At 45.6% G+C, this 27,875-nt stretch overlaps 1 protein-coding gene across 9 annotated transcripts in view; it reads left to right on the top strand.

Moving 5' to 3' along the window:
- LOC311241402 (mitogen-activated protein kinase kinase kinase kinase 4-like) overlaps positions 1-27,875 on the top strand; it is a 144,524-nt gene that overhangs the window by 23,960 nt on the left and 92,689 nt on the right. For all 9 annotated transcript variants that reach the window (XM_084330215.1, XM_084330217.1, XM_084330216.1 and 6 more), the window contains exon 3: positions 20,454-20,510. In XM_084330215.1, the coding sequence (XP_084186341.1) occupies positions 20,454-20,510 (57 nt within the window). The remainder of the gene's footprint in view (positions 1-20,453; positions 20,511-27,875) is intronic.

Below are 27,875 nucleotides of genomic sequence, written 5' to 3'. Positions count from 1 at the left end.
CTCTCTTTCTCTCTCTCTTGCTTTAACTCTCCCTCTCTTGCTTGCTCTTTCTCTCGCTTTAACTATTGTGCTCTCTTTCGCTCTCTCTTGCTCCTTCTCTCTTGCTTTAACTAGTTTCCTGTCATTACTCCCTGACTGTACCATCTAAAAAAACAACAACTAAGTTTTGAAATGGGGAAAATCAAATTGAATCAAAACACGGTTGAAAATAGGAGATTTTCTGATGCGTGAATCCTTGCCCTAAAAGAATCCTTGTTGGATTGACGCGCTGCACCACCTAGTCAGGTGTTCTACTGTCGTCCTTGGACTAAAAGTCTTGTTTCTTCCTGTAAGCCATGTGGAAAGACTCTTACTTGGCATCTTGTAACTCCTTAAAAGCAGCTTAGCTGCTGCACTGTGATCAATAGGCTCCGTTATCGACTGGCTTCCCCCCCTCCACTTAACCCCCCCCCCCACATCTCCCTTTAACCATCTTCCATCTCTTCTCTCTCTCCATCTGCTGTACTCCTGCCATCGCAGGCTCGCCCGCCCACTCATGCTTTGTCTTGATCAGTGTCTCGGCCTCTCCTCGTCCCCCCCCCCTCATCATTCCTCCTATCTCATCTCTGCTCTTTCTCTGTCTCCTCTCTCTCTGCTGTCTCTCTTTCTCTCTCTGCTGTCTCTCTCTACTCTCTTTCTCTCTGCTGTTTCTGCTCTCTTTCTCTCTGCTCTCTTTCTCTCTGCTCTCCCCCCCGCTCTCTCGCTCTCTCTCTGCTGTCTCTCTCTCTGCTCTCTCTCTCTCTCTCTCTCAACATTCTTCTCCTCCACACCCTCTCTCTCATGTCTCCTCCTCTTAGCTGCTGTTTCTCCTCTTCATTCTCTCACTCCGTCTTTCCATACTTCCATCTCTGGTTCTCCAGGGAGCGCTGTAGTGTGTGTGTGTGTCTGTGTGTGTCTCTGTGTGTCTCTGTGTCTCTTATCTGTGTGTGTGTGTAGTGTGTGTGTGGGCTGTCTATGAGAAGTGGGTCAGTGTTCTCATATGTAATAACAACAGCATCACAGAGAGGAGGACCGGGGCTCAACTCTCTCCGCTCTTGAGGTGCCCTTGAGCAAGGCACTCGTGTTCCCCCCCCCCCCCCCATACACCTCGCTTGGTCTGGATGTCTGGAGAATAATGAATGTGATGTTCCAGGTGTTGGAACAGTTGTAGAACTGCACAGGCAGTGTGTGAATGGCACTGAGAATCCGTGCTTCTTCTCTCTCCGCGCTTCTGACGACAAACCTATTCATTGCGTGTGTCCAGGTTACACAGACGAGACGTGGTCTCCGCGATTATACAGTATGCGCAGGATGTAGTCAGATGTGTATTGGACAGGGTTCGCACAAGGTTTTTGAAGTGCTTAAAGTGCTTGATTTTTTTTTACAAAGAAAAGTAGAGGCCTGGAATTCCTTGAAAACGGCAAATCTTTTTACAAGGTGCTTAAAAATTCCTCTAATTCAAATCAACCATTCGCATTGAATGTTTTGTTCATCCATGATCAAATTGTTCTGAATCAAGAAATCTTTATTTTTTTTTCTGTTTTAATCAAATCTGACTGCTCTCGCTTGATCTAGCTGGCAAGCAGGCAGAGAAGATGCTTAAAAAAACAGCATTTAAAAGTGAACTGTGTCCTTCGAGTGACATCCTTGAAAATGAAAAAACAGTGCTTGGAAAAGTACTTAAGTCCTTGAATTTCATTTTGCAATGTCTGTGGGAACCCTTGATCTGAGTTGGGCTCGTCGTTTTTTTAAATATCTTTTTTTGCCAATGCACAACTACCCGCTCTTGGGTCGCAACCCGTAGTTTGAGAACCGCTGGCACAGACGGTGTGTGAATGGCACTGCTCAGCCCCCTGGCTGAGTGTTGTTCTCATCGTCTCACATGTATTATCCATCATGCCGGAGAACAGGCTAATCCTCCGCTGTAGAATAGATATGAGCTATGGCCCGTTTCAAATCCCATTATGAAATTAAAAGTCTGGACGGAAATGTCATATTTCTTCAAAACGCTGTATCGAAAAGATTTGAAAATGTTTTGTTTCATTTCTTCGTGAGCAGCACGGTCTGATTTAAAATTCAGAAAAAAACGCAAAATGCAGCCACGAGAAGGGTTGTCTCTTAATCGCGTTACAATAAGGCTATTGTCCACTAGAACCATTTCAGAACCCATTTATTGATACGTTTTCAAATGAAACCGCTGCAGCTCTACTGTGCTGCTCTTAACTCATTCAGCGCCAGTCACGAGAAAATTCGGGTTTTAATCTCTTTCTTTTATTAGCTATATCCATTAATTTTTCATCCATCCAGCCTGATGTTATCATTGGGAATGGGTCTGAGCTTGCAAAACGGCAAATACCGCCGTCTACACCTTCCAGCCGGTATTGCACTCTATTAGAAATGGTGTAGTTTCTTTTCTGGGCCGATCTGAGCCGTGCGGGCGGGGTTTAAATACTCCGGCAGGACTAACGTTTACAACGTTACATCTGCGATGCTGCCCCCCTCCCCCCTTCATATGCAATGCCGGGCAATGTGGGACGGACCTCCACGAGCAGTATTTGGAGTGGCGATCAGATAATTGGATTATTTCTTTTGCATTACATCAGAGACCAGGTAAGGACTATAAAATCCTTTTTATTTTTTTTATCTACTTTTTCTCCCATCCCAATTTTGTATTATCCAATTCTACCCTCCCCTGTCTCGAACGTTGTTAGGCCATGCCTCCCACTGGTCGGCTGCAATGTGGACGAAGCCTTACATCACGTGTCCCCTCCGGTACTCGAGGAGGCAGCCGTCGCATCTTTTCACCTGCACAGCGCGATCTCTCAGTGGCGAGGAGTAACGCGTGGGAGGCTCACGCTGCCCCCGATACTTCCTGATTCTGCTGCACAGGCGCACCAACCGACCTGTAGGAGTCGCTGTCCACAATGTCCGAGCCCCACCCACCGGCTTTCCCACCCCCTAATCCTGCCAATTGTATTAGTATGAACGACCAGCCAAGCCGGCAGCAACGCCGAGAGCTGGGCTCGAACCCAGCATCTCCTGCGTTAGTGGCGAGCGCCTTGCCCACTGCGCCACTTAGCCGCCCTCTATATATAAAATCTTGCGTTGATCTGATATTTCGTTCTACCGCGATCGAAGCTGTCTGTGGCTGTTTGCCATTGGGTGCAGGAGGTGGGGGGGGGGGGGGCGAGCGCCGCACTACGAGGGCCATTTCATGTATGCATGAGGAAGGATAATAATGATAATCTAGCGTTGATTTCAGGAAGATTCGATAAGCTATTATCGCGTCTTTTCTTGGGATTACTAAGAATCACAAACTATACTCAAATTCAAAACGGAAATGTACGGATGAAAAAACAATCTGTTTTGTACATGTTGACTGGAAGCAACTCACTGACAATCGACGGGTGTATTAGACCCATAGCTATAATATAATATATATTTTAAGCTCTCGCAGTCTCCCCATTGATTAAAGCGATGGCGTTCTAGCGCCCCCTGGCTCATTAAGCGATGGCGCTGGATGAGTTAAGATACAACACAGGGACATGGTGCAGCTACTGTGCTGCTCTTAACCCTTTCACTGCCACACTACAGAAGGTTAACTAGCCGTCGGTAGTGTGATCGTAAAGGGTTAACCTTCTGTAGTGTGGCAGTGAAAGGGTTAACCGTTTGGTAGTGCGGCAGTGAAAGGGTTAAGACACAACACAACACGGAGACATGGTGCCTGACTCCGCATCCGTCTAGTAATGAGCTCCCGCGGGGCGGCACAAGTCTCTAAAGGTCAGAGAGGCGGGGCTTGTGACCGAAAGGCTGCCTGTTCGAATCCCCCCAAGTCTGACAGCTAAGCCCTGTGTACAAATAAATAAACTAAAACTGCTGAGTTACATTCTCCTCTCCTTAAACAGTTTTTGTCGAGGTGCCCTCGAGCAAGGCAGTTAAACCTCCTAATGGTTTCAGTGTGAGCGCTCTGTGGCCAGCGGTGGGGAGGCTGTGGTCGTACTGGGAAGCTCTCTTGGGGATGTGGGGCGTGTTTCGTAACCGTGTGATCGAGCAAACAAGGGTTTTCCCCTGAAAAAGAGCTCTGCATGCACATGCTCTGCGACTCCCCCCCCCCCCCCCCCGGGTAAACAGAAGATTGTGTGTCCAAACTGCAGCGTTTTTCTCGCAAGGTCGGCGGATGTCGCGTCTCTCTCCCCCCACGCCTTTTTCAAAATCTCACCCTTTTTACTCTTCACTCTTTCCATGTGACACCCCTCCCCCCTGCCACCACTGTCACCCTACGCTCATTAACCACCAAGCAACCAGCTGACCACCCCCCTCAACCACACACACACACACACACACACACACACACACACACTTTAGATGTGCTTGGCCTTTGACTTGCCATGACAGCCAGCAGTGTCTCCCTCCCCCCTCCCCATGTGTGGAGTAATAACACCAGAGGCGGAGTCCTGCTTGTTTTGTAGTCACTCCGCTCGGCGCTCGCTATGGCGGCTTGTCGGACGTCACGCACGCTGTCTGCTCCGGTTCTGGCTCTCGGTAGCTTCCTGAGCCGACCGTCGACCGTCTGTTGTTGTTGAGCAGCAGGGGTGGGAGTCGCCAGAGGTCCCGCAATGCCATATTATCATCATACTAGAGTCGCCATATTGTAATATCGCGATATTACTTTCGGATATCAGACCGACACCAGGCAAAAACATGGTATCGGTATCGATGCTAAAATGTAATGCCATGTGGGCTAGAGACGGGTGGGAATCATATGATTCGATTGTGATTAGACAATTCAATAGATTTGGTTCTAAAATTGCTATTAATTAATAAACTATTATTGTGCGAGTCAGTCTGCTTGACTATTATGACTAATGTTGGCAATAAAAAAATAAAAATGAACGAGCTAACAATTCAAAGGTCATAAGAAACCTTTAACAACTGAAAACTGAAAAAGAATAACAAATTGTAATGCATCTTTAATCTGCACGGTAGTCTAATGCACTCACTATTGGCGGAGAGACCCCTGGCAGTTTGTCTCCGCCGATCCCTGACGGTTAGGAATCGGAATTGGCTGTGAAGAAGTATAGTATCGTCGTTGCGTCCCAACTCGGAAGATCACAGGGAACGACGGATTCTGTTTTCGGGGGGGGGGGGGGATTTCTGGTGCTTTTTAAGCGCAGGGCCAGTCGGTAATATAGACGTATCTGGAGAGCGAGAGAGGCCGGCAGCAGCAGCAGCAGCACATCTGGCTGTGGTTAAGGGCCTCGGTGTAGGAGTGGTACTGGAACCCAGGGAGGCCTCCGCCATAATTCAGTGTCTTAGATAAGCCCTGCAGGGCCACGCCTAGGCCAGGTCAGTTCAGGGGGCCATCATCAGGGGCCCAGTCAGAGACCCCCCCCCCCCCCCCCCGGTTCTCATCCCCACCCCTGGCTTGTGTAGGAGGCAGTCTCTCACACAGTGCTTACTTATACACGTCTACTTTGGACAAGTAGGCTGTTTCCTATGACGGAAAGAAGAGGGAACCCAATTCCCTACTATTTACATTATAAGAATGCCACAAAAACCAGTTAAAGATGCTTTAAGTGGTATTTTCCTTGTTAAAATAAGTGTTAAATAGCTCTACATTCTGACAACCATCACTGATACAGAGTGTCTGGTCAGTAACATGGGTCTCCCACAGGGGAGGAAACTAACTTTTTGGCTTACCAGCCAACTGGCGGGTATCTGATTTTTTTTACCAGCCAAATAGATTTTTTACCAGACAAAAAAAATCGCTAATTGTGATAATTACTTCTTTGTACGTCTTCGTCTAAATTGATTTTCAATCATAGTAAATTAATCACACTGTCTCTACTCTTCAAAATATTACATCATTAAATCACATATTAACATGAAAGAGGGAACTATTCTGGACTGGGTTGGGCTGAACTGGGCAGTGAAAGATGCTGGGTTGGGCTGGTCTAGGTTATACTGAATGATGAATTGAAAATGAATTGAAAATGGGGGACCCTGATGTAAACAAGACGAAAGTCTCTCTGGTCTGCATCCCCTTAACAATTGCATGTATTGAGCCGTACTGTACTGTACCCATTCTGCAATCTGTTAAATAAAGTTCTCATTCATCACAGCTCAACTACTAGGAATGTGTGTCTGACTCTTAAGTGCAGGAAATATTCATCAGAAAGGGGGGACATGATGGAGGGAATGGAAAGAGCAGGTTTGACAGGAGCAGGGTTGAAGGGATTGATTGATTGAAAAGTGTATTAACAGATTGCAGAATGGGTACAGTACAGTTCAATACATACAATTGTTAAGGGGATGCAGACCAGAGAAAGACTTTCGTCTTGTTTACATCAGGGTCCCCCATTTTCAATTCATCATAACATATTGGAGTGTGGAGGAAGTGGACAAGGCATTAAGCAAACAGGACTGAAATGGGGGACCCTGATGTAAACAAGACTAAAGTCCTTCTCTGGTCTGCATCCCCTTAACAATTGTGTGTATTGAGCTGTACTGTATTGTACCCATTCTGCAATCTGTTAAAGTTTTCAATCAATACTGGGTTGGGCAGTGAAAGAACCAAGCATTTCACTGTAATGTAATAGCTAAATAAAACAACTTGAACTTGACTTGTTACATTTGCACTCTGGTTGTATGCCAAATGTATTCTGGTTGTACTGTACTTGTGCTGTAAGATGACAATACATTGGAACCGAATCGACAACGCTAGGGGTTCAGCGGGTGTATTCTGAATGCCAAATATGACAACATCACCGTTGTGAAGGGCATATGGGCGAGTGGTGATATGCTGGGAAACCCGGTAATAATAAAATGTCACTCGGCTGCATTTAAGCAAAGCCGCTCAGTATAGTCCACTATGTTGAATGCGCGTTATGGTAGCTTGTTACATGCTAGGTAGCTAGCCGGCTAATGTTGTTGACTTGTCATTCTCATCCGACTCGAAGGAGACGCGTCGCGTGCTGTTGTTCGCCCCCATGTCAGACCGCACCGATATCCGAAAGCGACGACTCTACATGCAATTATTTTCATCCACTCATGTGTTTTTGTAAGTTTGTCTACGTTGTCAAGCCGGCTGCCGGTGGCAGGAGTTTGTAGGTCTGCGCGCAGTCAGTGGTCTGTCCACTTCCCCTAGATGGGCGGCATCTTCTAGAAAACGAGTGTTCATTGGAGGAGCTTAGAGCGCATCTGTACAACGATGATGTTCATTGGTTATGGTCTGATTATTATGTGGCGCAAATGGGAGGAATCAAGGGGGGAGTCAGAGTTCGGTTTGTGTCAGTGAGCGAATCAGCAGATTGCAGAATGATTTTTTTGTTTTGTTTTGTAATTACTAGTACTCGCCAGACTGGCGAGTGCTCTTCATGAATTACTCGCCAAACGTAAAAAATACTCGCAATTGGCGAGTAAAGTGGCCTAATTTCCTCCCCTGGTCTCCCAGTCCCTCCACTCTGCAGTAAACAGAAAATACACTTTCTTGTATCCCGCTTCATCCAATCAGGAGATGGAACCCTAGATAATTGTATTTATTTCAAGGATTTTGCTTACTGCACTTGTTTCAAGCATATATTTGCTTAAAACTAGTTTTTAGTTTTAATTTCTTTCCATTTCTGCAGTGTGGACTTCTCTCTCCTGATTACATGAAGTGGAAACGGGATACAAGAAAATGTCATTTCTGTTTTATTGCAGAGCGGAGGGACTGGGAGACCCATGCTACTGCCCAAACACTCTGTATCAGTGATGGCTGATGAATGTAGAGTGTTAATATAAACATTTAGACCACTTATTTTAACACAAAAACGCACATACAGCATCTTTAATTACAACAGGATCCCGTGAGGTCCAGAGTAGAGCGGTCTCCAGGACAAAAAAACTATTCTGCACGTTTTCACGAGTTGCTCGACGCGTAAACCAAAAGACAAAGTGGGACTGGAATTGTCTTTTCTCCTCTTTAAATCTTTCAGAAGGCACTACTAGTCCCTAGTTGAACAGGCGTACGAGAGCCGAAAGCGCGCAAAGTTGGTCAGCGGCGGCACGGGGGAGTATGGTGCATAAGAAACACCAAAGGAAGTCCAGAGACACTTGTCTGGGTGACAGGAGACCTCTAGTGAACTGGAGACACCCGTCTCCACAGCGGTTTCTTCAACTCTGGGCTCTAATGCAGCCGAAGGTTGAGGAAACTGAGTCTGCCGTTCACTAGAGGTCCGTTCACCTCCGGATGATGTCATCCGGCAGAGTTTCTCGGGGGGGGGGGGGGGTGTAAGCCTCGTGTGTACTGAAATATCACATGTCCTCTTCACGACAGAACAATGGGATTCAGGTTTAAAGACATCCGCAAAATGCCCCTTTAAACAGCCTGCTTTCACCATTGTTTAGCTTGTGGATTGCTGACTGCGGGGTTATGCTGCATTATGAAAGGGTTTCTAGGATGTGATTGATTGATTGAAAACGTTATTAACAGATTGCAGAATGGGTACAAGACAGTACAGCTCAATACACGCAATTGTTAAGGGGATGCAGACCAGAGAAAGACTTTCGTCTTGTTTACATCAGGGTCCCCCATTTTCAATTAATCAGGACATATATGACATACATGACATACAGATGGACAGTACTGTCTGCTACATCTATACATTTATGACATACCAGATTTGCAAATACAGTACTGTTTGTGATACTGTGATGTTGGTTTGCTTAAGAAACATGGAAACAACATGCATCACAGTTGTAATCGGGCTTATCCAACATCGTTCAGTGTGTTTTCCTTTAGATTAGATTTAAATGTATTGTCATTAGGGCTGCAACTAATTACTATTTTGGTAGTCGACTAATCTGTCGATTATTTTTTCGATTAGTCTACTTATAGTTATATTGACGAGGCTTGACAACAGAGGTTCAAAGATAACTTCACATTTATTGGCTATTCGTTTCTTTATATCGCTTTATCCATCGGGCTGCTCCGGTTTCCAACTCTGTGTTGACAATGACATCCTGGCAATGACATCATCAACTACGGCAACTCAAACTTCAAACTCAAACCTATTACATCACGCTCTCTCCTCTCTCTCTCTACGTTGTCAAACATGTACATTAGGGCTGCAACTAATGACTATTTTGGTAGTCGACTAATCTGTCTATTTTTTCGATTAGTCGACTAATCGAAAAACAATTATATAATAAAAAAAATAAAATAAAAAATCCACTACCTATCTTTGTGAAAGTGGCTTCTCAGCTCTGGTCCAGCTGAAGACAGAGCAGAGGAACAGATTGGACATTGAGCATGACCTCAGAGTTGCTTTGAGACTCAGGACCAAACAACATCCCCAGTTATCCCATTAGTTCCCCCAAACTTACTGTCGGTCTGTTATGTTAAGCTAAGAAGTCTTCAGCTGGCTGGACCAGAGCTGAGAAGCCACTTTCACAAAGATAGGTAGTGCAAAAAAATATATATATATATTTTTTTAATGACTAATCGACGCAACAATTCCTCGTCGACGATTTTGTCGACTAATCGTTGCAGCCCTAATTGTCATTATACAGCACAACTGCACAAGTACGGTACACCGAAAATACATTTGGCAAATGTAACGGTAAAGTGCAATAGTGATACAGGTGATTAAACTGGGTATACAATATGTAAATGAGTACTACTGAGTAATAGTGCTTATCAGATGTATATACAGAGTTCTAGTATTAATATGTACAGTGATACAGGTATAAAGACGGTATGGTAGTAACTCATACTGGTCAGCAGCGTAACTAGTAAGAGTAGGTAAGGGATATATTATGTACAGATACTTACAATAGATAATTAGATATCTACAGATATGTAACAAGGGTCATATGCAGGTATCTACAGACGGATGTGGATAAATATATATGCGATAAGAATAAATATATATACCGGTATATTATATATGGTATATATATACAGCATTATTGGACATGCTATCATACAGAGTTATATGGGTATGCAGGTGTATAAGTAGGTATATAGAATGATTATATGCAGGTATATATATATATGCAGTAAATATACAGTATATACAGCACTATTGTACATGCTATCATACAGAGTTATATGGGTAGACCATAGTATGAGGTAGGTAGTTTTATAGGAGGCTGGTGGCCTAGCAGGGTGTCCTGGTGGTTGGAGCGATGTCTTTCAGGCTGGGGACAGGAGATCATGACATGCAGGCCTCTGGTTCTCATCTGTGATTCTCATCTGAATGCACGCCTGTGGTTATGTAGAGAAAGACATTCCCTGCCCAAGAAGAAAGCCACCAATTTCACTGGCGTGTCCCCTTTCACACACACAACCACGTCCTCCTTTTGTTGCTAAGTGACACAAGCAACGGACGAGTGTTTGTTTATATATCAGCCTGTTAAACATGGTCCTGACGGTGGAGAGCAAGTTGTGCATGGTTTTTTCTACTTTCCTTTCTAGTGTTTTCTACTCTTGGGCCAGGGGAATTACACGTACAGCAACGCTCTCTCGCTCTCTACTTTCAAATAGGGATGCACCGATGCTGGTATCAGATATCGGTATCTGAGAATTTCCCGATATTTAATCCGATACCAAGAACCGCATCTTAACGTGCCACAAATCAAAGCAAAGTGATTTGATTTTCTGCACGTTGACTCCCTAAATGGAGAGAAAATTATTATATCTCAAATCTTTGTCTAATAAAAGGACGGTCCACGACAAGTCTGTAAAGTAACGGATCAGATCGGTACACGGTATCGCGCCGATACCCAAAGCACAGGTATCTGTATCGGGACTGAAAAAGTTGGATCAGCATCCCTACTTTCAGATAATCCTAATAATGTCAACTTGTGTTAGGGTGGTGTCTAGAGAACCCAAGAGCAGAACACAAGGCACAGGAGAAGGAGGCGGTTTAGGGTATTTAATAGGAAACCCAGAAGACGACGAGGCAGGCAGTGAGGGAATACAGGTGGGGGATGTGTGTGTCCATGAGGTCCCGGGATAGTGCAGGCTGGTGATGTCCAAGGGTGGGGGTGCAGACCGGAGAACAAGGGTAAGTATTACACGGAATACTGAGCAATGGCATACAGGTAACGTAACACAAGGAGTAACGCAGAATAGTGTAACAGCTACTATAGGTCCAGAGAAGGTCCTACTACCAAGGCAGGTGAAACGACACTCGGACCAGGATGGCAGGGCTGCAGGCCTCTTATCATGGCTCTGTGATGACGACGTGATGGTGGTTCTCAGGTGTGTAGGCCGGCCCAGGTAGGTAGAGTGATGGTTGGTGAGGTGGGAACAGGACGAGGCCCGTATAAGGCCGTGGTGACCTGCTGACCGACGGGGGAGAGAGAGGCCCTGGCTGTGGCGGTAACGCAACTAACTCCGATTTACGTCACGACTCGGTTGCACATTATGTTAGTTACCTTGTTTCTTGTGGGAGAAAGAGAGTGAGATCTGCCCTATAGCCAACAAAATGCACAGCGTTTGCTGTTAAAACCCTACTGGCATGGGACTAGCATGACCTGGGGACCTCTAGTCATTTGTAATAATTAATAGTAAAAATTCCAGCGCTAATTAAGTACCATAATTCTGCAAACACACAGGTCATCTGATAATATTAGTCCTGTGCGAATCGCCATCTCAGTCATTTGGGATCATAATTTGTTCTTGGTGGTAGGGCTGTACCGAAAGTCATTTTTTAACATTCGAAGCTTCGATTGAAGTATTCGAACGAAGCTTTGAATGTCTATAAAAAAATATTACAAAAATAATAATAATAATAAAAAAATAATATTTATTACAATTTTTATTTTTTTTATACTGAATCCTCAATTTGAATAGTGATTAATCTGATTAAATTAGTCTTTTTCGTTTATTAAATCAACTTAATATAACTCATCAGTTTCGTCAACATAAATAATCCAATAAGGGCACGGTTGGTATGAAAGTGATGGTGACGTCTTATAGTATAATATTAGTGTAGCCTAATCTTTAACTGCAACTGTGAAGAAAACCCCCATTGGTTTAAACGGATTGAATAAAAAAATATATAAATTGATTGAAAATTAAAAATTCAAATGTTGATTTAGAATTCGAATGTCAACATTATGATCGAAGCTTCGAAGCATTCGGTACAGCCCTACTTGGTACTAGTAGCCGAGTGTAATCCATACAGGAAGGTTTTAAATGCATTTTCAGTGCAGAATTCAAATCAAGCTGCTGCCCCTCAGCGTGGAGATGGATAGATGTAGCCTCCAGTTGCTTAGTGAGAAATGTAAATGTATTTCCATCCATCCATAGTGCATAGCCTACTGTAACTGTTAAGCTGAACTGTTAGCCAGTTCATTATCTTCCCCCCGTTGGCTTGTCATAGATTTGATTTATCAATGAAAACATATTTAATTTCTCCGCACGGCTCCATCTTTGCACACGGCAGAGCACTTGGCTTCGTTCTAAATGAGTGAGATTGGTTTGGCGGTCGTGACGGCGTGGGCAGCACGTCGGGTTCAATCCCCAGGACACGTCGGTGACGGCCCGTCCCGTGTGACCGCACATCTGGAAATCACGGGAGGTCGGGAGGTCGCGAGGTAATTTTCTATTACAGCCGCACTGCAGCCTAACACCAGGCCGGTGCGGAGGAGTGGAGAGGGGGAAATATTTCACCGCAGATGAAGAGAGAATTAATATTTATTTGATTTTGGGAGCTTTCTCTTCCCTCTCTCCGTTGCCAGGTTGTGCAGGAATAATTAAGGAGACGTCGTCTCTCAATTAAATCTTGCAACGTGAACCCTCCAAAGACGTCCCGGTTTTTAATTTGCGTCTCTATAGTATCAACTAAATTTATTGAAAAATTTAAAGACGTTTATTTTTTTATTAAAGAAAATGGGGGGGGGGGGAGGGGGGGTGAGATCACAGGAAGTAATGACCAAAAGGGAGCAAACCTGAGGCAAACCTCCAGGAAATGGCCTATTCCATCATTGCTATACATATAGTGATGCACGATATATCGGCCGCCGATATAATATCGGCCGATATGGCCGTTAAAAAAAAAAACATCGGTATCGGTCCGATATCAAGATAGGGCCGATATTATTATTTTTTTAACTTTTTTTCTCTTTTTTTTAAACATGTTTTGGCCTTAAATACTTTCAAAATATCAGTAAATTCTGAAAATACGTTACAAAAGTAAAAAAAAAAAAAAAAGCGTTTTGGAAAATAGCTCTTTATTTGATTAAAAAAGTGTTTTCTATACAGAGATATCGACATCGGTAAATATCGGTATCGGCCAGAACAGCAATATTAATATCGGTTATCGGTATCGGCCACAATTTTCACATCGGTGCATAGCCGGCTCCTTCTCTGCACCTCTTCACACAAACGGGCTCATCGAGGGCTTCATTACCAGGTCGGAAGGCGCTATTCTGGTGGGTCCGACCCGTTCACACAGAACAGGAAGCCGGCAATAAGTGTGAAAGGGGCTAAAAGGAACACGCCAACAAGCCTAGGCATTGTGACCTCTCCCGAAGGCTAACCGGCACTGTCCGCTTCCATTCATTGTGCTAAGCTAGGCTAACGTGAAGCCAGATAGAAACTGGTATCCGGGGCGCCCCAGTGGCGAACCACATGGCGTGCTCAGCCACGACACGGCCGACCCGGGTTCGACTCCCGAACCCGTCGTTATTTGCCGAATGTCTTAACCCCCACTCTGTCTCCCATTCCTCCTCTGTCTCTCTCTACTGGACTGCCCAGTAGCAATAAAGCGATAAAACGCCAAAAAATAAATCTTTAAAAAAAAGAAACTGGTATCCATCTTCTTGTCTCTCTCTGGAGAAGACGGTAAGCTCATTTCCCAAAATGTTGGCGTGTTCCTTTAAGCGGAGTCTAGTCAAAGTGAATTCAAACCGTGCAGATTAGAGCAACAGATATGAATATGGGACAAACGTAACTCAAACCTGAGTCCTCGGGCAGCCAGTCGCTTACCTCGCCACGTGCTGCAGGGCCGAGCTGTGATGATGTAGCCTCCTTACCCCTCGATGCACCGGTCACCTGTAGGCCTGCAGGCCGTGGTATTGAAGTAACTAACAGGCCTGTGGGGAGGAGAAAAACACAGCGCACAGTTGTACATTTCCGGAGCAGGCTAATTATTCCTCTCTAAGGATTCCTCGTTTGAATGAAGATCCCGTTAGACGCCATGTGCCTTTTGGTCGCCTATACCGGGAGTGAGGAGTCTGATCTAGAGCTGGGCGATATGAGCAGAATATCACATCACAATATCTTCCTTAGTTTTGAAGGTATTACTGTATGGGACAGTATAGTTTTCCAGTGCAGATTACATTGATATGATTTTTTTTTTAAGTCTTATGTATTACGTCTTTATAATACAATTAGTGATGCACGATATATCGGCCGCCGATATAATATATCATCAGTATCGGTCCGATATCAAGATAGGGCCGATATAAAAATATATAATTTTTATATGTTTTGGCCTTAAATAGTTTCAAAATATCAGTCATTTCTGAAAATAAGTTACAAAAAAAAAAAAAAACGTTTTGGAAAATAGCTCTTTATTTGATTATCATAAAGTGTTTTCTATACAGAGATATCGACACCGGTAAATATCGGTATCGGCCAGAACGGCAATATTAATATCGGTTATCGCCGGTATCGGCCACAATTTTCACATCGGTGCATCACTAAATACAATTGTTATGGTCTTCACTTTTTAAATACTGCTGCAAGGTATCTTTTTCTGATTACCTTAAAGGGGAACTATCTTATAAATGGCCTTTTTGAGTGTTTAGCATTGTTTCCTAGCTATGTGAACTTATATTAATATGATCTATGTCTCAAAATTCTCATATTGGCGCATTCTTCCAATTCTCCTCTCACAATATTCACCCTCACTGAACTGAGTCGTCTGAAAATGTGCCTATATGTGATGTCATAAAGACACCGCTGCATGATAATGTTCAGGCGAACACGACGCTGCTCAAGGTTTAGGAGCCCAGGCTCAAAACAGCTTGAGATCTTGAGGTAGAAAAATGCTGTTTTTGAGGACTTGATTAGAAATACAAAACAATGAATAAAAAATATATATATATTACAGAGGTGTTCCATAGACTCACAGGAATTGTGTAAAAGTGCCCAAATAGTGAAAGAAATAGTAAAATAGTTCCCCTTTAAAAATATACAGTATAATATATATTAACAATAGGGATGCCCCGATCGATCGGCCACCGATCGTTATCGGCCGATATTCAGTATAAATATGCGATCGGTGATCGGTGATAATGCTTTATTTTCACCGATCGTCAAACCCGATCTCACACGCTGTCGCTGAGTTCTGTCTCAGACATCGGTGGTGCGGCGTCTGCTCATTCCTCCAGCCCCTCCCGTACGCATGTAAACACGGGTCTAGTCTAGTGAGACACGGGACACGGGAGGACGGCGTCTCCTTGAGCTAACGTTAGCTTAGCTACCGTTACAAAATGACCCAGTCAACTATTCACTTTTAGTTTAATACATGATGAGGCATTGTCTAACCGAACGGTATCTAGCCGGCCAGCTACCGATAGCTCCTGACATAAACAAACGCTCCACAAAGTCTAGTAGTGTATGATACCTGTTAGCTGTTAGCTCACGTTAGCGCAAGCTAGTTCACTGTTCAAAACAAAATGTCCCATTGAACTAAATAATTCACTGAGGCGTTGTATTAACGTTATATATCCGGCTAGCAGTAGCTACAGATAGCTCCTGATATCAATGTCTTATAACACTGATTCGATGCGTATTCGAGCTGAGGGCTTGTGAATGTGATTTAACGTTATACCAATACTAGGGTCCAGCTGCAGCGTCGGAGAATCCTGGCCGTAGCTCGAGGCTACTCGAGTATAGGTCCAGCTGCAGCTCCGGAGAATCCTGGCCGTAGCTGGAGGCTACTAGAGTACACACAGACAGTGGAGCTTGTTGCGTGGTGGCGATGTCTCGCAGATAATACAAGTACAAGTCTAATTATATAATATATATATTTTATAAAAAAATAAAATAAAAATAATTTATATAAAATACATTTTAATTTCTTTTAATCAAAAACGATCGGTATCGGTATCGGTCGATATGGCTCACGACGATCGGTGATCGGTATCGGTGGCAAAAAACGTGATCGGGGCATCCCTAATTAACAATATGTAGTGTACTGTATATATATCATGGATGACGGTATAGTAAAAAATCCATACCTTTACATGGATCCATGACTGTATACCTTCATATATTCAGCACACCTTCCAGCACTAGTGTGATCATGAAGTTGACACGTGTCCGCCGCTAGTGAACGCTCAGCAGCAGAAAGAGAGGATCCATCATTCTTACTGAACACAACCAAATATCCACCACGAGGAGACCCCCCCCCCCTTGCCCCGCCCCTCGGGCTCTCGTACAGAGGTCACTACTGGAACTCTGAGCGTGTCCCAGGGCAGGTGTTTGCTCTCGTTGACCTCCCCTCCCCCTCAGTGTGTTCTCTGTACCCGACCCGTACCTCGCCCTGGCCGTATCTACCCTGAGTCCTGAGTGGGGAGTGAGATGAACCAGGGCTTTCTCCAGATGGTTGCTGAGTCACAACCAAGGGGTGGTCCGGAGGGGGGCTGTGTCCCCCCCCCTCCCTTGTCTGGGAGGCAAAAAAAGAGTGCAATAAAGAAAGTCATTAGGTGTAATTTCCTGCAACTTAAAAACGTAAAAAAAAGAAATTGCAAACACAAGGGTTCCAAATAAGTTGTTTATTTAAAGGTACAGTGTATGAGGTTGCACAATAGTTTTAACGTTGAACACGAAAACACACACACACACACACACACACGTACGCACTAAGGCTGAGCCCGAACCCTGTTTTTAGGGTTCGAACGTTTGCCAGGGTTTATCGAACGAACGTTCGAACGTTCGTTTTTTAAAAAATTTTAATAAATAGAATAAATAAATATATATATTTTTTTTTATTGTATTATTATAGATCCTACGGAGGGCGGCATTGCATAGTCTATTGGTGAAAAACATGTTGTTTACAGTGGTGGCTGTTCATGTAAACATGTAATTAAACAAAGCACTCAGAAGAAAATAAACAAGCTACTGAATCAAAGTGATAAACAATAGCCCTTGCAGTCACGTAAGGGGCTAGATAAACGAATGCATTAGTTTTGTGGCATTAACGTTATGAATGAATGAATGAATGAATGAATGAATGAACTTTATTTAACAGATTGCAGAATGGGTACAATACAGTACGGCGCAATACACACAATTGTTAAGGGGATGCAGACCAGAGAAAGACGTTTGTCTTGTTTACATCAGGGTCCCCCATTTTCAATTAATATAGAGTGTTATATAGTTAGTGTTACACATTCAATAACAGGTATTCACTCTTGGACGACGGGGAGGGGAGCCGGGAGGAGAGGCGCACGCCTCGGCTCAACAGACCCGTCCACCGTCTACCTCGGAACGGCCGGGCTCCCAACACGCCTGCCGCCCGTCCGCCCTACCACCGTTCCGAGGTAGACGGTGGACGGGTCTGTCCACCGTGCGCCTGCTGTTGTTTCCAACGCAACCACCTCCCGCCATGAAGCTCGCGCTCCGTGGCCGAAAAATGATGGTATTAATGATCCTTCTGCAGGTTCACCTACGGAAACCTTGTTACCGATTACTTCCTCGGCGGGGAGCTAACTACGGCTCCCCGGTAGCTACGGTAAGTCTGTTGAGGCTTGCCGATTGGTGGTAACAGCAGAGGCGGGTGCAAGCAGTGTGACGTAATTGGCAGAATCGCCTGTCAATCAAAATAGAGCTCTGGTTGAGAAATAGTATCCCGCTGCAGCCCGGCAGACCATACTGGTTGAGCCGAGCGCCTCGCATTCACATCACCTCAACCCCGTGCGCATCCTTTATTTTTTTTTCACCGAATGTTCGAACCTATTAATTAAAGTCCGAATGTCAGCGTAACGAACAAACGTTCGAACGTTCGGGCTCAGCCTTAGTACGCACACACACAGTGGAAAAGAGGACGGAGCATCATGTATTAGACAATGTTGCGTCTGTTCCTAAGCTTTCACTGCAGAAAAAAAAGAAAAGTAATGAATTAAACTCTTCTTTTAAAACACATGGTGGCGCTGTGCCCCTATACCACTGTTTAGGGAAAGCCCTGTGTAACCCCCCCCTCCTCCTCCCTCGGATCCACCTGTGACCCCGTGACCCTGGTGGAGGGGGGGGGGGCGGGCTAGCAGTTTGCACGGTCCGCGGCGGCCCGTCTGACAGCCAGTGTGTCGTTGTAGCAGTGGCCCCGGGACCAGAGAGGATTAAAGGCATTGTAGAAGGGCCCCCCGCTGGGGACCGCATGGCTTTTATTGTCATAATCCATACATTTCCAATTGACTGTGGAATGTCCTGGCAAAGGTGTGTGTGTGTGCGTTGCTGCCTGTGCCATGGCTACACGTGTGGCTCATGTAGGGCTGGCAGGTCATGGATGCCGTCATGGATCCATGCAAAGGTATGGAATTTTACCACACCGTCCTCCAGGATCTATATCGTAGAAATATTTTTTTACATATTTTTAAGATCTAAAAAGACCATTCCTCGCAGCAGCATTTAGAAAGTAAAAAAAAAAAAACTATTTTGAATGAAACGGCTCCACGACAATAGTATCACAAGATCAAAACATAGAGGAGGTCACTCACAATCCCGAATACGTCATATTACTGTTATACCATCAACACTAATATTAAATAGACTAATATTAAGAAACATTTGATATTTTGGACGTAGGTTCAAGTGTTTGTGCGTGTGTCCGTCCTCCCTCTCCTGCCGTTAATGTGTTTGTCCTCCAGTCAGCCAGCTGCCTCCATCAACCCAGCAGTGATGTGTGTTTTCTTAACCTTTATCCTCCAGTCGTCCCAGTAACACTGCAAGGGGGGAGGGGGGATACCCATGCCACGCCACGCCCACTTTTGGACCGGTCCCAAATTCGACTGTCCAACTTTTTATCTGTTGGTCAGGGAGAGGGAGAGAGACGAGAGATGTCTGTTCTATTCCTGTCCTTTTGTTTATGTAACGGGGGGAGGGGTGCTCTTGAGCGCCGAGGACCCTGGGAATGCTGGGGCCATATAGCGCAGGGAATGTTATGCTAGCGGCCTGTGATATACTAGGGTTACACACCGTCGCTGCCCCGCTGTGGGAAAGCTGCTTGTTGGGAACCACATGCGCTTCAGTTTGTGTCTATTTAATCATGAAGACTTACGAAAACTATACCATCAAAAATATTGTTATACCGTAAAAATGGGAGGAGAATAATATTGTGATGTGATATTTTGGTCATATCGCCTCCAGCTCTTTAAAGAAAAATCTTTTATTTGTTTCCTCGGCTCACAGATCATGTACTGAATAAATTCACGTGCGTTCACACACGGGTTAGATGTGTGTCGGCCACACCTTGTCTGGTAAATAATCTCCTTGATTGCCTGATGGCACTACAGAATCTTAATGCTCTTCATAAAAGGCCCAACAACCCTCCTTTTCAACAACCCTTCTCTTGGATTTGCCTGGATTTGCCTAAAGCAAAACTGAGCACTTTACTGGCTCAACAAGCTATTTTACTTCTAGTGGAAAGATTTCCCCCTCCTTCGCACTCGCACTGGATCAAAGACATTATGGCCTGTATGAATCTAAACATTATTTCCTGTATCAAACTAGACATTGTGTCTAGACATTATGGCCTGTATCAATCTAGAGAAATGGGTTAACGTTATACTGTTCAGGGAACAGAGAGTAGGTTTTACAAAGTGTGGAGCCCCTTGAAACCTTTTGAGAAATCTCTCATTTTCTCTTTGTTTGTTTATGTATATTATACACATTGTCTCTGTGTATTGTTTATCATTTGAATCTTAAGTTATCCATAACTTAGAGTACATCTTCTGTGGTCAGCTGTGGGTGTTAGTTTCCTGGGTGGTTAGATGGATGGGTCGTGACTCGTGATGATGACTATTGATTATCTTTATCGATGATCAATAAAAAAAACTTTTGATAGAAAGAGAAAGAGAGGCCCATTACAAATAAAATGTATGTATTATTACTATTAGTATAACGTTGTGAATGCAGTGAGTGAGACCTTCTCACTGGACAACCAGGTTGAAGCACACAATTAGGGATAACGCTACACACACACAAAATACACACATATACACAGTACACACACACACACACACACATATATATACACATACATACACACATACATAAACACACGCACACACACACGCACGCGCACACACACATATATATACAATTCAATACATATATAGTATACACACGCACACATATTGACCATAATCTGATCCGTGTGATGATGATGATGATGACTAGTCCTAACCTTCCTCTCTCTCTCCTCTGCTCACAGGGCCGACACGTCAAGACCGGACAGTTGGCCGCCATCAAGGTCATGGACGTCACAGAGGTACGACGCACACACACACACACACACACACACACACACACACACGCACACACTGGAGGATGTCGGAACACATTTACATCGATGAAGGGGAATCTCTCTGTGACTCTGGCCAAAGCGGCCCGAGATAAACCTTCCCGAGCGGAGAGAGAGAGGGGGCGCTGGTTCTGATCGAGTCGGTGCGGCCCTCGTTTTTAGTTCTGGACCTCTGGAGATTTGAAGTATTATTATTATCTCAGGTGCAGAGAGCGTGCAGCCCTTTCAAAGAACCGGTACAATTACGTTAATTCGGTCAGAAAAAAAGCCTATTGTGGAATGTTTATCGGGAGTATCATCTTTAGGGATGGGTATCGTTAGGATTTTATCGATACTACTACTCTTATCGATACTGCTTAACGGTTCGGTACTTTATCGATACTCTTATCGGTTCTTTTTGGTTCTTTTTTTGCAAGAAAAAAAGACAATTAATTAAGAACAGAATCAACATTGCTTTATTATTTATAAATACAACTTTATAAATAAGTATTATAAATAAATGTAATTTCTTCAGCAACAGCAGCAGCAATGTTCTTTTATATAACTTTATAAATAAATATAATAAATTAATATAATTTCTTCAGCAACAGCAGCAACAATGTTTTAAATGTGTCTGACTCTGAATTATAGACTTTTTATAATAAACAACAAATGCAAAAGGCTAACAGAACTGTGACACTCGTTCACCCTATCCTCTGTCATCCTTCCTCTAGCTGCTAGGGTGAAAGGACTTTGGGTGGTGGAGGGAGGTAGAGGGAAGGATGTGTGGTGGCCCTGGGCTCACTGGCCTGGGACACATTGGTGGCTGACGCCTCAGCTTGACGATCTATAAAAAGTTTAGATTGTAGTATTTGTAGCTAAACAATTATTTTGTTTATTAGCCTATTTGTAATAATTCGTTATTAGCCTAGGAAACTCCGTATCTTGGCTTACCGGCGGCAGTGGACGTGGATGCAGATGGAACACTGCGCGCAAGGCAGTCGAATACGCGCATTTCTGCACACTAATATCATGTTTTGCCAACAGATGTTTTGATAAATTGCTCGTATTGCCACCCTTACTGGCAAATGTTTTGTTGCACTTGTGGCAACGTGCGTTGTATATCCATACTTTCTTTAGAACGCTTCGCTCTATCCGCCATCACGAGTCACGGTGCATGCAGACTCAGAGCTGTCTGTGTCTGTGTGCAGAGCGCTTCAGCACGGAGAACTTTCATTAAGGAGTACCCGTATGTAGCACTACTAGCGAGTGACTCGCGAGGAGTGTGTGTAATAATGACTCGCTGTGGCTCGCTTCTCGTGCAGAGACAGAGAGAGGATAGATCGTTTGCAACTTTTAAATAATAATAATAATAATAATAATAATAATAATTTCTCTAGAGTATCGATAGCAGTACCGAGGACGTCGGAGCTTATAAATACTCCGGTATTTTCTAATATAGTACCGGTTCCCGTTTAAAACCGGGGTCCGGGGGGCATCCCTAATCATCTTATCAGTGACTGATGCATCATTTGATTCGTTAACCCTTCCACTGCCACATGACAAAGGGTTAACCCTTTCACAACCGCACTACAGAAGGTTAGCCCTTTCACTACCACACTACAGACTGTTAACCTTCTGTAGTGTGGTAGTGAAAGGTTAACCTTCTGTAGTGTGGTAGTGAAAGGTTAACCTTCTGTAGTGTGGTAGTGAAAGGTTAACCTTCTGTAGTGTGGTAGTGAAAGGGTTACCCTTCTGTAGTGCGGTAGTGAAAGGGTTAACCTTCTGTAGTGTGGTAGTGAAAGGTTAACCGTCTGTAGTGTGGGAGTGAAAGGTTAACCGTCTGTAGTGTGGCAGTGAAAGGGTTAAGACTTGGTTTAAGTGCACCCTCTGAGTATGCTGGCCTTCTGTTCACATCATAATGCAGGACACTTTCAAATGTAAACAAACTCATGGGGCCAGTGTGATCGGTTGCTATGGAGATTAACACTGGCTAACCTGTGGCTAGCAGGTGATAAATACATTGTTGCTGTGGATGTTTTTGAAACACTCAAATTAACTAAGAATTGCTGCAAAACAGTTACATTCCTCGTTTGTGGACTAACTACCTGATCCTTTACCACTACCAGGTAGTGACTAGTGATGACTGTTCTCGCTCTATTCTCGCTCTCTGCCATAATGGCAAGGAGAGGCCGAAGCATAAATCTCTATGAACCGTCAACAAATGGATATTTTGTGCTCTGCAACAAAACCAGAACAGACTAAATCTCTTGAATCGTAACAAGGACACACACACACACACACAGTGTCAATACAATAGTGAGTATAACAAGGACACACACACACACACACACACAGTGTCAATACAATAGTGAGTTAGTGATACATAGAGGTGCTTTCGCATCCGTCTCACTCAGTCTCTCAGCAGTACAAGCAAGGATAGAAGGCTTGGAAGTTGGAAGTCTTAAAAGAACACGTCAACATTTTGGGAAATTGGCTTACCGTCTTCTCCAGAAAGAGACAAGAAGATGGATAGCTTTCTACTGAACGCACAGAGAGGAAACTGGTATCTATCTTCTTGTTTCTTTCTGGAGAAGACTGTAAGCGGGGGGCGGCTGAGTGGCGCAGTGGGCAAGGCGCTCGCCACTAACGCAGGAGATGCTGGTATCGAGCCCAGCTCTCGCCGTTGCTACCGCCATACTAGCACAATTGGCAAGTGTTAGAGGGTGGGAAAGCCGGTGGGTGGGGATTTGACGTTGTGGACAGCGACTCCTACAGGTCGGTTGGGTGACGCCGGTGCGGCAGAAACAGGAAGTGATGGGGGCAGCGTGAGCCTCCCACGCGTTACTCCTCGCCACAGAGTCTGCGCTGTCTGGTGAAAAGATGCGACAGGCTGCCTCCTCATGTACCGGAGGGGACACGTGATGCAAGGCTTCTATCCTCACTATAGCCGACCAGTGGGAGGCATAGTCTAGCAACGTTCAAGACAGGGGAGGGAAGAATTGGAAATACGAAATTGGGATGGGAGAAAAATAGAAAAATAAGGAGAAATAGTGGATACAAAAAAAGAGAAGACTGTAAGCTAATTTCCCAAAATGTTGGCATGTCCCTGTACAAAAATCAAATTTAAGAGGCGACGCAAATAACAAACTCGACTGAAAGACGAGAACGGGGCGAACAGACTAGGAAACACGCTGTATAAAGATATTGAATAGGTTGCATTTAGGTCTCGTTTTTGTCAACAAAGCAAAACAAAGAGACCAAGCGCACTGAGCGTGTCTCCACGCCGCTTTCGCTTGTCATCAACTGTCAAACGGACGCGAGCAAAGCAAGACGACATCTCTTCCGTTGCCGTGTCTGAGCGTACAGTAGGACTGTAGTCTTTTCTTTTTTTTTCTTTTTTTTAAGTCTTATTTTTCTCCTATTTTTCTCTGATTTTCTCCCCGTCCCAATTTAGTCGTTGTGCCAATTCCCCCCCTCCCCTACCGTTAGATCCTGATCAAACTGGCCAGTATCACGTCTTCATCTGTTTTGGCTCTCCATCCAATTCCTCTGCGTTGTGTCATTTTAATGGTCCTGACGTCTCTCCGACACTGGCTGATAAGATCCTTATCTCCCCCGTTAGTGCAATCCATAAACCATACTAATTCTCCACCTCCGTAAGAATTCGACACTTCGACAACGTGAAATACCTTACAAGGAAAAGCGTGGTTTTATTTGATAAACAGAAACCTCAGCTCAGATGTTAACAGATTGTATTGTCCTTGAAGAGTCTATTCTAATGATCTTTCGGTGTGTTCAGATTATCGTCCTTTTGCTGTTATGTCCAATAGTGGTCAGGCCTGGTCGTTAGCCTGAACCCTCCTCGTGTTAGCCGAAGCTAATGATGATGTGGCATTCTTCCCCCCCCCCTCTCTGTGATGGGAGGAGAGAGCGTCTTCTGTGTGATCTACAGTCCTACTCGCTCTTGGTCAGATTCTAGTCTGCCTTACACCCGGAAACACCGTTCGACTTATAGATCCTCGCCGTAGCAACGATAGCCCACCCCTTTCTGGTTGTCATGTGCCGCGTTGTCATGACAACTGCGTTAATAACCTTTCACACCATTAAACGTTTCATTCACTGTTGCATTAAAGAGGTCACCCCTCTCCCTCGCTCTGGGAGACACTCGCCATCAGTGTTATGTCTTCAGCAAAACAAAACACCCTGCTCAGTGTGGTGCTCACTCGCTCTGAACCAACCTCTGCTAAGCCAAACACATTTCTGCCCTCTCTGACCTGGCACCGTTAGATGCTACCATCTTCCCCCAATCTATACATCACATACATTGAAAAAGCACCCCAAATCCCTCACCTACCTGGTCGTTGTTTGCATGTTCTCCCACGAGTCGGTACAAGGGTGTCCTGATGTCGAACGCACGCTTCCTCCGAGACGTGCGCCGTCAAGCCAGTGACGCTCTTTTCACTTGGCAGCGAGGACTCTCATTGGTGGAGTGTAACGCGTGGGAGGGCACGCTATCTCCACCAAGTCCTGCCCCGCTTAGCAAGCGCCGAGACCTGACCTGTAGGCGTTGCTGTCCACAACGCCAGATTCCCACCCGCCAGCTTTCCCACCCCCTAATACTGCCAATTGTATTAGTATGAACGGCCAGCCAAGCTGGTAGCAACGCTGAGAGCTGGGCTCGAACCCAGCGTCTCCTGCGTTGGTGACAAGCGCAATCTCCGCTACGCCACCTGACCGCCCTAGTAGGACTGTAGTCTAATCACCGCCATTGTCTCAGCCGTGTGTCGTCGTCTCACTGGAACCCATAGGCATTCCTCTGACGTTTGAGCTCGTCGTCACGGTTACGGAACAGAAAATGCCATTCTCTCTATAATGAGGCAGCCATAGACCCCCCACCTCCTCCTCCTCCTCCTCCTCCTCCTCCTCCTCCTCCTCCTCCTCCATGATGGACTGCAGAGAGAGAGAGAGAGAGGGAGGGAGGGAGGGAGGGAGCGAGAGAGGGAGAAAAAGGAGGCCACAGGATGCTTTCTGACTGAAGTGCGTCATTTAGTGGCCAGCGGGGCGGGCGGTCCCTCAACTCCGGGAGGTCCCATCTGGAGAAGAGAGAACAACGTAGCACACGCATGTCCACACCCACAGACTGATGGAACGCATACACACACACACACACACACACACACACACACACACACACATAATAGAACGTCATTAGCGAGCACGGGGTGCTTGAAGGGCCAACTGCCCACACTGACATGCTAATGATGGACAATCGGGGTATTATATTATGTATGTACACACAGGCACACACACACACACAGGCACACACACAGGCCCTCACACACACAGGCGCACACACACACACAGGCCCTCACACACACAGGCACACACACACAGGCACACACACACAGGCCCACAGACACACAGGCACACACACAGGCTCACAGACACACACACACACAGGCCCACAGACACACACACACACAGGCACACACACACAGGCCCTCACACACACAGGCACACACACACAGGCCCACAGACACACACACACACAGGCACACACACAGGCCCTCACACACACAGGCACACACACAGGCACACACACACAGGCACACACACACAGGCCCACAGACACACAGGCACACACACAGGCCCACAGACACACACACACACAGGCACACACACACAGGCCCACAGACACACACAGGCACACACAGGCACACACACACAGGCCCACAGACACACACACACACAGGCACACACACAGGCCCTCACACACACAGACACACACACAGGCCCACAGACACACACACACAGGCCCTCACACACACAGGCACACACACACAGGCCCTCACACACACAGGCACACACACACAGGCCCTCACACACACAGACACACACACACAGGCCCTCACACACACAGACACACACACACAGGCCCTCACACACACAGGCCCACAGACACACACACACAGGCCCACAGACACACAGGCACACACACAGGCCCACACACACACAGACACACACACACAGGCCCTCACACACACAGGCCCACAGACACACACACACAGGCCCACAGACACACAGGCACACACACAGGCCCACAGACACACACACACAGGCCCTCACACACACAGGCCCACAGACACACACACACACAGGCCCACAGACACACAGGCACACACACAGGCCCACAGACACACAGGCACACACACAGGCCCACACACACACAGACACACACACACACACAGACACACACACACAGGCCCTCACACACACAGACACACACACACAGGCCCTCACACACACAGGCCCACACACAGGCCACACACACACACACACACACACACACACACACACAGGCCCTCACACACACAGGCCCACACACAGGCCCACACACACACACACACACACACACACAGGCCCACAGACACAGACACACACAGGCCCTCTAAATGAACGGGCCCTGTGGCATCTGCACTTCAGCGCTCGGTTCAAAATGACAATCTGAAGTTCAGTTTGCTTACTGGAAGAACGGAGCCCAAAATGTTCTATATTCATGGTCAAATATAACATAACTGATAGGGCATACCTTTGTTTACACACTCACCTTTGTTTACACTGTATATATATATTCAGATCTAATTGTATTGCCTATATTTATGTCTTTCTACCATTACCCTGCCCATACCTGCACCTCCCCTCCCCCCATGCTGCTATGATGCCCGAACTTCCCCAGAAGGGGATCAATAAAGGAATATCTTATCTTATCTTAAAAGCTTGAGTTTACGCTCCCAGCAAAAACTGGGCCGTCCAAAGAAATGTCAAAACGGGCCTATTATAGGGGGTGCGGCTGATTGGCGCAGCGGGCAAGGCGCTCGCCACCAACGCAGGAGACGCTGGGTTCATACTAACACAATTGGCAGTGTTAGAAGGTGGGGAAAGCCGGTGGGTGGGGATTTGACGTTGTGGACGGCGACTCCTACAGGTCGGTTTGGTGACGCCGGTGCGGCGGAAGCAGGAAGTATCGGGGGCAGCGTGAGCCTCCCACGCGTTACTCCTCGCCACAGAGTTCGATGAAAAGATGCGACAGGCTGCCTCCTCGTGTACCGGAGGGGACACGTGATGCAAGGCTTCTATCCTCACTACAACCGACCTGTGGGGGGCATAGTCTAGCAACGTTCAAGACGGGGGAGGGAAGAATTGGCGACACGAAATTGGGATGGGAGAAAAAAATAAAAAAATAAGGAGAAAAAGCGGATAAAAGAAAATAATCTTAATAAAAGAAAACAAATGGGCCGCCAGGGTGGCGCACCACGTAGCTGCGCTGCAGTGCAACGCGGACGTCCCGGG

Source organism: Notolepis coatsorum, assembly GCF_963971535.1.
Source record: "Notolepis coatsorum genome assembly, chromosome: 1".
Classification (NCBI taxonomy): domain Eukaryota; kingdom Metazoa; phylum Chordata; class Actinopteri; order Aulopiformes; family Paralepididae; genus Notolepis; species Notolepis coatsorum.
This window is presented reverse-complemented; position numbering and strand designations above follow the sequence as displayed.